Here is a 12,954-nt window from a genome sequence, read left to right as displayed (position 1 = left end):
ACTTTTCTTTAGGATATGATCTGTGGTTAGACTTAAAGCAACAGCAGGAAATGCTACTCATGCAGTGCAAAATGGCATAATTTTGTGGCCAGCAAACTGGCCTCTGTGGTCCTGCAAAACAGCGATCACCACCCATACCATCTATTTGAAGGGTGATTTCGCCTGGGATAGCTGTAGCGCTTTTGCTTTGAACAGCTCGATGTTTACGTGGCCTCTGGGCATAACTGCCTCTGGGCTTAGGCTACTTCACTGAGACTCTGCAAAAACCAGCTTCGAGACAGACCCTGTGCTCAAGTACAGTCTTTCCTGCTCTACGGACTTGGTTTTATAACTTTATATGTTGATAAAGAATGGGTCCACTGTTCAACAGGAACAGACTGCCTGAGGCAGAAATGCACTGGCTTCTCTGTTAATCATAGAACAGAGGGCTGGAAATGCCAAATTTCACTTCTGGTGCTCATTTCAGCTACGGCTTTAAGCAAAATGAAATCATCTCTTTAGCCATCACCTGCTGCATACAAAAGCAATCTGTCTGACAGGCAAAAATATTATGCAGTTGTATTATGGCTGCACAAAGACTGGCTTTATGAAAGTACCACTGGATGTCAAATATGACTGTTCACTCCTAGCAGAGTTAGCATATCGCTGATGCATTATGATGAGATCATTATTTGCGTCAGTCCGCATACAGACGAGATACACTTTATATTCACATGCAGTCATCACTGACCACATGCTATGCCACTCTGCTTAATTATCATTGCAATTGCAGGAGGATGCCTGAAACACACCAACGTTTTAAGCCTGTGCTATTCTAGTATCTGAAGGTAGGAGGGTTTCTAGTCCATACTACCAGGGTTACACAGGTTGTACTCACAGGACAACACTCCTTCTAACATCTGCCAGCTCCCTCCTCCCTCCCTGATACACTGTCTGCTTTAGACAAATGGACTCCCCAGGTCCCAAAGCATCGGCAGGGACCCTTCACGGCAGGGAAATCAGCAGCAATTTCAAGAGTAAACATTGTCATCTCAAAGCCCATGGCCGCAGACACTCCCAAGCTTGGGGAAGGTCCAGATCTGTCTACTCCAGCTGTAGCTCCCTCCCTGCTCAGCCAACAGGCCAACAGTGACAAGCCATCCTTATCCTACAAGTCATCTGCAGGAGTTCGCATGCAACTGAATGTTCCAAGACATGGGGAGCCAAAATGAGAAGGTCTGAGAGGTCTGTAACCAGGGGACAATGGCTGCAAGTTCTCACATCTTGCTACTCAGCTGCAGGGTGGGCGGCAAGCCCTGCTGGCTTGCTTTCCTCCTTTGCCAGCTACAGACCTCCAGCCACACAACATAACCCTAAAGCAGATCTTGCTGAAAGCCTCATATAATTCAAGGGAAACAGGCTTATTCTAGAGAACTAGCCTTGAGGAACATCTCAGAGGTCTCAGCCTCTCTCTAAGCAAGAACCCTTAAAAACATTTCTAAGGTTTCACCTCCATGATATTCTTCCTTATTACCCAGCATGTTGCAAAAGTGCCCAGATTTGCCCGTACTCCTTCACTCTGGAGCATTAGTCACAGACAAATTTAACACTGCATTCACTACATTCCCTCCCTCTTTCTGTTCTTTCTACTTCCTGCAGGTTTCTGTCCTAGGGCAAAACTCTTTTTACAAAGACCTTCAGGGACAAAACTGTTGTCCCAAGAGAGAAGAGCAGAAGCCAGTGAAACTGAACAGAAAGGAGGCAAGTGACAAAAGGGTGTGCCTTGCCCTGCTCAGTTTTTGGGGGGGACTGCCAGCTAAGGAAGCAGAGTCTCCAAATTCTCCCTCAGTGGGGAGTTACTGAGATGACCCAAAAGGCTAGCCAGATAAAACATTGTTCAAGCTTATAAGAGTCCAGAAAAAAAGCTCTGACTTTTTTTGAGCCTTCCTCTATCTGCTTACTGAGAGATGAAATGAAACTGGATACTAGCCTCAATGGCTCATGATTTATTTAACTCTGAGCTGCTGGCTTTTTATATTAGAAAAACATTATTTTACCTGTCTGGTCCACCTACAGAAAAGAACAGGCTTGTCAAATTCAAGGCTTCTTGCAGGGTTTTATTTTGGTATTAGTACATATATAATTATATATGGAGTTCATATATAAAAATGTATGCACATATAAATTTATATATATAATTGTATGTATGTGCAAGTAGAAAAATAAACTTAATTATATATACTGACAGAATCCCCCCAGGCTTCATAATTTCTCCATATTTTCTCATTTCCACAGGGTTAGGGGGTCACTTTTGAATGTGTTACTGCATTTTACATGTGCACTGTACAGGTCTTCTGTTGTCTCAGCACCTCCTCCAGTATTGTGGTATCAGAGAAAGGAAGGAGCCATTGCCACCAAAAATAAGTTACTGTTGAATATGTAAAAATACACTCTCTTCCAGGCAACAGGCAAACCTTAAAAGAGGAAAAGCTACTCATCATACAGTAAGGGCAGGGGGGAAGACTAGCAGAGCTTTAGATTCATGAGCTCACTGCAACCGTGTGAGCAGACCTAAGTTTAACACGGGCCCAGAGGATGCAAAGCCCAAGTCAAGAACAATAACTCACTTCATGTCAAAGCCCAGTGAAGAGATTTCTTTTGACAGCTCCTGTTTCATGCTCCCAGTGAGCTTACTGGCTTCCTGCACAGGCACACGAGCCTGACCTCTCCCATTCACCCACAAGTTGGCCACATATAAAATGGCCATTAATTCCAGCTGGCACATAGGTTTGGCTGAGGCCCTTCCTTCCTGTCAGCAACAGGGAAAGAGCTGGGGGGGATGTGTGGAGGGATGAGACAGAAACAAGCAGCAACCCACAAACTTCCATTGCGAGCTGTCTGGTTTGCTCCTCTTAACTGATCATCTACAGTCACACCAACGTTCAGGCAAAAATACTTAGAGCTGATTTAAGATCAAGAAGAGGAAGCATATTCTCCCCAGAAGCATGAACCACACATAAGCAGCAGCCCACTCTTGATCCAATGAGAATTTAAGAAATAAAGCATTCCAAAAGCTGTGTTGGAGAGTATTAGACATACCACTTTTTTTTACAGTCTCAGTTCACAAAAATAAGCTGATTAGCTATTTTAACATAAGCTAAGCCTGAAGACAAGCATCACAAGCATCTTCCACTGAAAAGGCTAGACACACACACTTCTTTCCATATACAGACTGCAGGGCTTCAGCACAGCTAGTAGAACATTTACAAGACACTAACCTAAAACCGCTTTTGAAAAGGAAATGCACTGGACATGGCCTTGCAAGGTTATAGCTGAACACTGACAAAGCGTTAGGATCCACAAGACTGGCTGGTTTGCTTGTAATTAAACAAGATGGATTTGAAGGGAGAACTGGACGCTGATCTGCATGTAGGACTTATAACTGAAAACAGCCAGCTGTCAGTAGAAACTGCTACAAAAAAGAAAGATTTTCAGCAAAGATTTGCAATATAGTCAACAGCAACTTTCTACATGAAACAGGAAACCAGACTTCAACACAAACATGGCAGTGGCTAAACTGGCCTGAAGTGCTGCATTAAACTTTGCTTCCTTACTGAGAGGTTCAAACTCTAAGGACCAAACAAATAAGCTGTGAAAGCAGAACGTGGGGAATTTAACCATAAGAATTATCACTTGTTCTCAATTGTCTGATGGCTGGCAATGGAAATTTGTTTGTGCAATGCAGAAGAGGTAACCACCTTTAAAGCAGTCTGACTTCAAACACTCAGGATCTATAAGACACACGGCCAGTGGGGTTTGGTTCTGTGGGGTTTTCGGGGTTGTGTATTGTTGTGGGGTTGTTTTGGGGTTTTTTTGTTTGTTTTTGTTAAAAGCACATCCCAAATCACTGATTTGAGTTACAGTGCAGTTCTACAACACTAAGGTAGGAATCATACAAGCCTTCTCCAAAGCCAACATGAAAGCAGAAATTACTTTCCTGGGTGAAGTTCTCTTCTGCCCAGATATGCAGCACTTACTGTTGTGGGGCAGTTCTGTCATGAAATTTAATTTATAAGCTAAGAAAACACCTTTAAATAAACTTGTGCTTTCACTCTGAATATCCAAGTTATAGACCCATGCAGTATAATCTGCCAATTAGTTAGAAACTCCAGTTTATGCATTCTCAGGCCCAAAAACTGGATTAAGTTTGAAATTATTGACATTCTATACACTGCCATCCTCTCTTCCAAGTGTTATTATTTAGACAAGCCTAGAGAGTATTTAAGCTGAAGTCACTTTGTATAACTGTAAAAAGTTTATCTATTGCCATACAAAACTTCACATTTCCTTAGCCTCAATAGCCAGAATTAGTGTCACAGCTGCTGGGGGACCAGTTCAACCCAAGAATGGCTGGAACTCAAACCCACCTTAAAATTAAATGAGAAATTAGGTGTGAGGATTAAAAGAAGCCTTTAAGATGAATGAAATAGCTTTCAGAAGTGATATATGAAAGCAGGTGGTTAGAAGGAGACAAACTTTTCCAGCTGACAAAACAGATTGAGAGAAAACACAGGTAATCAGCAGTCAGTATCAGGAGACAGAAGAGTGGCAACGAAAGGAATTCAGGTGGGAAAGATTTCATTTGAAAGCACAGAATAAAATCACAACATTATTTAATAGTAGGCAGGAAAATAATAAAAGGACTCAGGAAAGGGGGTTTAGGTATTCTGCTGTGTGGCTGCAACTGTATCAAGCACAAAATACACTCAGGAATATTTGAGTTTCTATAGTTTTCACGCGATTCCAGTGGTGTTTCTGCCATGCTTCCCAGATTCCAACAACTACGATACACACAGTCTCTTACGAAGTTTCACATGAAAGTCTTAATAGAAGTGTTAGCAAAGAGATAAGAAAAAGCCAAGTCAGATGACAGAGCAAGCACAGTGTGCTTTCTTGGTAGAGTACCTCAAAGCAAAGTATGAACACTATTCCTCAATTTCAACATGTTTTGTGGCAAATATATCCATATCTAAAATCTGAATCTAAGCTGTCTAGTTACAATAGGTAGGGAACTTTCTGTTCAGTTTTGAAGTTTTTATACACTGAAGTTATTCTAAAAAATTAAGGATAACCCAAAGTCAGATTTAGGCACATGTGAGTTAATTTCATCAAAATATAAAATCCAAAACAGATGGTCCAGGTGTAAAAAACTCAAAAGAAAGGCACATCCATTTATTGCTGTGAAGATTAATTAGAAGTCAAATCTATCAAAACTGCCATAAATACTTAAAACTATCATGTTACAGCATCATTGAACAAAGGGAAGAAAAACCCTGTATTCCAAACAGATCGTATTCAAAATTTATTTTTAAATAAAAGAAAAAACAAGACAATGATTTTAAATAAACATGGTATATTCTACACATCTGTAGATCAACACAACTTTACATTAGCCATTTTTAACTTTTAGAAGTTCTGTTGCAGCATCTTCTACAACATTTGACAGTGTTTGTTTCCATTTCATAATAAACCAAACAATACCCAAATGAAACTATTTGCTTAAGTGAAGCTTTATTTTTTGTGACCAAAGATGGCTCTACTAATACAAAAGCACCTGTTAAACAATTATCCCCACCTAATTTTTTTAAATGAAGTCTGTTCAGCCTTTTTTGGTTCTGTTCCATTGCCTGCATAGAAATCAGCATAAAGCTAAATTGCAAGCTAAGCTTCACTTTAGCAGTGCAATGAATGGCATCAAACTTCATGAAACAAATGAAGATACAAACATTGTCAGCAAAATTCAACTATGTAAAAAACAACACTAAAACCAGGATGTTTGTGGGTCACAACTAGACTAGCTTTCAGTGTGCAACTTTCCTCAGGAAAAGTGCTTCTTCCTGATTCATATGAAAAGAATGAAGCATGCATCAAAAGCCTTTGTTCATACAGAAATGCCCATTAAGAGAGTTCCATGGTACCGTAAGGCAAAAGAAATATTAAGGTGAATGAAGCAGTTTGGCCCAGAGTATGTTTTACGACACATACATCCACATTACACTTGTGTAGCATATGACAGGTAAGGGATTGGCTCAGTAAGGTAAAAATGTCCATTTTTATAAATACATGTCATTATTGCTAATATGCTACACGTTATCATCCAACTTTTAAAGCTGCTTTGTTGGCATTAATCTTGTAATTAGCAGCTCACATTCATAGTGACAATATGCTATTCCATCTGAAGAAAAGCAACAAAAACAATTATGAAAACAAAAGGCTTATGCAACATCCCTCTCTAGCTTTGTGTTTTTTTTAATTAAAAAGTGTTCAAAGAAAACAAGTCCAGTTCACCACAAATTAGGAAGTCTCACAATGAGGTTGGAAACCAAGCCACAGGGAGCAGAGGGGAAAAAACACAGCATGCATTATAATCTAGTCCTTTTAGTCATACCACTGGAATACAAAAGTCCAATTTAAAGGCTAGACTAACAGTAGAAGGCAAAAAGCCAAGAGTAGACTTAGTTTGATATTTAAATTAAGATTACAACTTTAAATCAGTAACAGCAAACTCACCCGGCCTTTTAATATATTCACAATATCTACTGCAATTGAATACTTAATTATTACTAGTATAGGTATGCATGTTCACTTTAAAAAGATATTAAATACTTGCATCATGAAATTACATTCTTAAGACATTGTGTAAGAAAATAGCTCATGTGTGAAATGTTTCTGAAATGTATTTCTGCTCCCTTCTACCACCTACTATGTCCCACCCCCCCCACGCACACACTCCCGCCCCCCCAGTCAAAGCATTCACTCACAGGGAAAAACAAACACCCCTTAAAAAGGATGGAAATATTGAAGGGGACCAGCTTGGCTAGTTACAGCACAGTGCTTAACAAGGTTCAAGACAGAACCAGATCAGAGTTGGCCAAAAGATGCATACAATACGTGCCTGACCAGTAATTCCTTTCAACTAATTCTATCAAACTTAGTCCACTTTTGGTTCATTGCAATGACTAAAGTATTTCATATATACATATAAACACAAGACTCCAGCTTTACTTTAGTTTGTTTTTGCAAAGCGTTTTTACCTTTCCATTCATTTTGTTCTGCAGCAACTACAAGAGGTAGGCATAAAGCATTTAAGAGCTTCTTTCCCAAGGTTCTGTTACTAGCTCAATTTAGTGGGATAAAACAGAAGTCAGCTGTACTTCTGTGATTTTACTAGGTACAGCCTTGTACAATCCAGCTGGAAAATAGCTATGTGAACCCTGGATTTGCTAGGCTAGCACACCATGGAGTAAGAAGCTGTTCATATCCAGGAGGATATATATATATATATTTTTTTTTAAGAGTTTACTGCAGAGCATTCCTATAGAAAGTAGATGTCAGGACCAATTCTCTCCACTTCTATTTGTACATAGGAGCAAGGTATCATTTGGCCAATACTACAGATGTATTTTCACAGATGCAAATGCCATGCAAAAATAAATTAAAGAACAGATACCAAAACATCCAAGTAATAAAACTACTGAAGGTAGATTTTCTTAAAAGTATTTATATAAACAATTTATAATACTTTTCTCCCCCCCCCCCCCTTCTCTTTTTGACATTCACAGTTACAAAGCTGTGGCTATACATCAAGAATTTCTTCTGCAGTGCCTCCACAACGTAATCTGTAGCGTCCTGTCCTCCAGCTAATAGTGGGGTCCCACAAAGCAGATAGGAAAATATAAATTGTCATGGATTCTCTGATGAACCAAGCTACTGCATAATCAAGTTTTGAAAAACACAGAGCACCACCCTAGGAATATAAAAAAACCAAGTATTTCAACATACTGATTATTCAAAAGAAATTTTAAAGTAATTTAAAACATTTGTGTTACAGATAAATCTATTCTAAAGCTTATTATACAAATTCACATACCAATAGCATATTTTTTTATAAGCCAAGAACATTTTCCTGTTCAAGATATGAATACCCATATTGAACATGAGGAGCTTGGCAGAATGACCCAGAAGGTCTGAAAAGAGATTTGTATGTAGAGCAAAAGGCAAGGAGAAGTGTGATGATTTCACTTTTTTCTTTTTGAAGCTTCATAAAACTGTGTTCAAGCAGACACTGTTTTTTTGCCACAGACCCCAGAATAACAGTATCTAAACAGAACACTCCTGCACATTTCCAGAGGAGTGAAATTCAAATAAATAAGCCTTTGGCCTATTGCATAGGAAAAGCAAGACTAAGAAAAAAAGCTTATAGCCTCTCTATTTTCTGCTCCTTTAAGAATTTCCAGCTACATGCAGAGCTGGAAATCGAAGAGGCTTCAGAAAAGGAAGAGTAGGCAGAAAGCTCTTTTACATACTGTGCATAGTGAGAAGAGTAATCAGACAGGTGACTGTTAAACTGACCTTCTAGAGTCCTACAGGATCAAAACAAAGCCTAACTCTTTTTATTATTTCCAGTATGTGTTAACACTACCAAAAGCATATTCTTCAGCATTATGAGAACTATTTGATAAGTTTGAATATGAAAGTAATTATGGATCAGATTTGGATGGAATATGGCCACAGCAGAAAGTAGTCTAAATAGTTCCTACAGCATTAGAAGAACAAATGCTGTTCTGATTTGTGACATCTTTCTATATTAAGTTTTTTGAGGCCTCACTTCTAGTGATGGGAAGACTCATTTTAGAAGTAGGCTACAGCTGTCCTCTAAGTCCATTATTACCAAAATAGAGTGAAAAATGTACTTAAGAGTACATATACACCTCAATAAGTACAAGACAAAGTGACAACTAAGAAAAAAAAAAACCCACAAAGCTGCTGTTCTTGTACTGTTAAAGTTTAAGATTTCTGGATATGCCTAGGCAGAGCAGACTGGAAACATGAAGATTAAGGGGACAGCTATGCAAACTTCCAGAGCCTAGGTAGAGGCAGGTGCATACAGAAAACAAAATTAAAACCAAGCATACTTATTCTTTTTCGTGCTACTATAACTGAAGCTAGAAGACTGAGAAGTAACAGGATTTGACCTGTTATTTCCTTGATGTCAAGAGAATTATTTTGTTGTTACAATTAGGCTTAGCTTTTTGCTGAAGTAGATGGCACTAGTAACTTTAATAACCTCCATAGAAAATGAAGCTACATACCTGAACACCTTTCAGTTGAATGTAGTCAAATATAAACCATGCCAAGCAGTGACACATGAAAAATACCATTATATCCCATCTAAACACATGGTGAGCTGCCCATCCAATAACTAGACTGGCAACAAAGCACTCTGAGATTGGCTCACAAATTATTGTAGCAGGCAACATATTAATTCGCAGTTTGGCCCACCTAGAAAAAGACAAACAAATCAGTTCTGACTATGCATTATTCTTTACGTCCTCTTCCCCCACCTCATCAAATGATGAGCCATCATGGTCTTTTCTGACAATGTTAGTTTAAATCTCATTTAATTTACACCTCCAAATAAAATATTGCAAAAATTCTCCCTTTCAAAGACACTGCACGTAGCACTTAAGAGGTACTAAGCAGGGGATTTTTTAGGGTTTTTTTAATGCTTGTATCAGTCATACTTCTGTGGAAAGTCAGTGCCTCTCTCCCAACACTATCAAGAACTGTGCATCAAGCTGTGCATTGGAACTTCAGCATTCTGAACATTAGATCAAATTAGCTTGGAAAATGTATTCCCTCTCATTATCAGGTTATCCACATCAGAAGCAGGTGACAGGGGTGGGTTGGCGAGGAAGTAAGGATTAAAATTTTACCTGATCATTCTGGACTGAAACTGAGAAATAGAATATGAACCAGAGTTTTGCATTGCAACTTGTGTGGCCATCGCAAATTTCCACCCCCTGAAAAATTAATGTATTATTATCAAAAACATGCAAATAAGAGATGCAAAAAACAATTAGAGAACAAACACCCAAGAATTTTATTAGTCTTGAAAATTTTATTTGGCATATGTGCCATATTATTACAATGGGTATGAGCAAAAAAATTGTGTATTTTATCAAGTCTCTTCATTGGAAGAGAGCAAATACCACTTGAATAATACTCAAACCAAGTTCTCAAACTTTTTTCTGAAGGAATTAACAATGATACGGCTTAGTTATTTCTAAAAGACTATATTGATAGGACAAAGCACGTGTCATAAGCATGTTTGCTGTATACATGTGAAGCTGACCTGAACGCCTATACTTATAGTACGTACCATGTGTTTAAAAAGATGTAAACTGCACTTAAAGCAGTAAGCTTACTTCAGAGTCATCTTACCGGTCAGCTATAGCTTTGGCCATAAAGTAATCTTCAGCAATATATTGTGCAAAAGCTATCAGTCCTCCAGCCTGGTCCAAGACATCCTTCCTCATCAAGCACGACATTCCTGTTACACACTTAAAGCCAGTTAAGTTGGCTGAAATATATGACCTTGGATGTGAAGTTCCAAAATAAACCTGCCAAAACAAGGTAAGGCTTTTAAAACTCTACATGTATTTATGCAAGTACTACTCACTGACAACTTTTTACCCTCCAAACATTTTTGGAGGGTAAAAAGTGCTCGACGTGGCCAATTATGTCTGTGTATTTGGAAAGATCTTTACCACCAATCTAAGAAATCTAGTCTACCACCAAATCTGAGAAATCTAGTAGTGATATTGGCTGTGGTTTTTACAAATCTATAAGAGGGTTTTAAATCCACATATTAAACTATCATAATTCATTTGGTATTTAATTTCTAATTTATTGAGGTTGTTCCCAGTGAATACATATATTAAAAATCCATTAAGTAACTTACTAATCACTAGGATTAATATATTATTTGGTGATAGCTGACAGACATGCTGTCTCCTTCCTCTTATAAAGATTAACTGCATTACTGCATACATGTTCTTAGTAACTTACTATACAGTTGTACAGAAGCAGGGGAATTTTGTTTACTTAAGGTACTTGCAAACAGAAATAGCAAAGAAAAAATAAAGATTGTGAGTGAGCCTTTTTACAAGTTTCAATAACTTAAAACTAGGAGTGTCCTATGAAGAGACAGTGGGAACAAGTGCTAGCACCTCTGACTACTATTCCTCCTATAGATGGCCTTCACACTGGTCTTACTAATACAGTAACTCATTCAAGAACAGGCATGCTCATCTTGCCATATACTGGATCTGGAAACAAAAAGCTCTTCCAGGGATATAGAGGCAGGAGTTGTAATTCTTGCTACTTTAGCATGTAGCAGTACCAAGAGCTTTGTGCTATAGCTCCTTGCTCTTTTCTAAGAGGAAATTCAGACTTTGTGTCACAAAAATCGCACAAGCTGCCCTCTCTCCATGCGACGAAGGATTACTGAATTTCATTGCGCTTTCGTCTCTCACATTTCTGCCTTTGACACACATTAGTTAGCCTTGGAGCCAAAATGCCTTATACATGCCAGCTTAGAATAAAGGATAGTTTATTAAATTACATGCCTTGAGACACAAGGAACAAACAAGAAAACTCAACCTCTTCATTCTACAAAAGAGAACTTGCTGAAAAAGAAGAGGAGAGAATAAGACAGAATGAGTGATATGAAGATGGTGGATAGGAATCAACTGTTCACTTTCTCTTCCAAAACAAGTATTAGGAGACATGAAATAGCACTATAGAAGAACAAGGGTCAGAGTGACCAAAGTGGTGGTTCCTGTAACAGATAGTAGATCTATGGAACTTCCTGGTAAAGACAGTTATAGACATTCAAAATCTATATGGACGCAAAGAAAGAATGGAAAAGTTCATGTAAGAAATCTGTTCTTACTAATACACTAGTATATTGAGGATTAGTAAATATACAAGTCTACTTCTTGCTCAGGAAGTCTCTCAGCTCAAAATTGCAGAAAGTTGAGACAGTATTACAGGAAAACAGGATATAAGCCTTGTATTCTACTCTCCTCAAAGGCTCTGCTGCTTATAACCCCTGCTGGAAATAAGCTACTGTGTGAGCTGGACTTCGCTCTGACTTGTCATGGCCATTTCTGTGTTTCTTTTCAGACATCAAAATAGAAATAATGGCCCTTTCTGACTAAGCACTAGAAAGAGTCCTTCAGTTTTAATACATTTTTAAATAAAATCCATCATTTTCATCCTGTAATCTTTATTGTTTGTATTGTAAACTTAAATATTGAATCAACTTTCAGAGCACCACAGTAAAATTTTGGAGCATTTAAAAGTTATCCTAGATAGTTTGAAGTGTGACTATAGCTGAAAACAAACATTTCTTCCCTCAAAAGGTGCAAGATGCACTACACAACTTTTAGTCAGCAAGGTCTTGCAAAAAAAGACAACATTGCACTCACCTGTTCCAGGGTAGCAGCAAAACCCTGTCTGTCTGCAACATAGGGAAGCCCATGGACCAAGCCTACTTTTTCAGTCATTTGATTGGCCATATCTGTCAGAGTGTCTGGCGTTACTAAGTGACAAAAAAGACAGTTCATTAAGCAATTCTGTCATTAGTAGGCTACTGTATAGACACGCTAATTCTCATTCTACTACCAATATCAAGAGCACATATACTTTGATGCACAGTATTTTGGAGCAACAAAGTTTCAGAAAAATAATAAAAGTGATTAACATCATTATTATGATCAACAACAAATACAATGGAAACAGTTTGAACAGTATTTTCTTAATGGCATTTTCACCTTTAATTAGAGATTAAACATTTTTATACCACAAAAATATTTTTTCCAGATTTCTAACTTTCATTTCTATTTGTATCCTCAGTCAAAATAGTCTCCAACAACTGCTTGCCTACAGGGACTAAGAGCAACATTAACAGTCAGCACATTACAACACACACCTACCTCTGATTCCACTATCACAAATCCATATGAGATCATATTTGGCAACTTCATAGCCAGGCATTAAGTTGTTAATCTTGGGGTTGATGCCAACCTTCTTGCCACCTAAAAAATACAAACATCATACACAAATAAT

The 12,954-nt window shown here is 38.2% G+C and overlaps 1 protein-coding gene across 1 annotated transcript in view; it reads right to left on the bottom strand.

Moving 5' to 3' along the window:
* Positions 1–5,328: 5,328 nt before the first annotated feature.
* Positions 5,329–12,954, bottom strand: part of UGCG (UDP-glucose ceramide glucosyltransferase) — a 32,433-nt gene continuing 24,807 nt past the window's right edge. The window contains exons 4-9 of the mRNA XM_072860612.1: positions 12,822–12,923; positions 12,315–12,427; positions 10,264–10,442; positions 9,756–9,842; positions 9,132–9,321; positions 5,329–7,786 (exon numbers count right to left, since the gene is read on the bottom strand). Of these exons, the coding sequence (XP_072716713.1) occupies positions 7,616–7,786; positions 9,132–9,321; positions 9,756–9,842; positions 10,264–10,442; positions 12,315–12,427; positions 12,822–12,923 (842 nt within the window). The 3' untranslated portion in view covers positions 5,329–7,615. The remainder of the gene's footprint in view (positions 7,787–9,131; positions 9,322–9,755; positions 9,843–10,263; positions 10,443–12,314; positions 12,428–12,821; positions 12,924–12,954) is intronic.

The sequence above is a fragment of the Ciconia boyciana genome, chromosome 4, assembly GCF_034638445.1.
Source record: "Ciconia boyciana chromosome 4, ASM3463844v1, whole genome shotgun sequence".
Lineage (NCBI taxonomy): Eukaryota > Metazoa > Chordata > Aves > Ciconiiformes > Ciconiidae > Ciconia > Ciconia boyciana.
The sequence above is the reverse complement of the archived record's forward strand: the minus strand, read 5'-3'. Positions and strand labels throughout refer to the sequence as shown.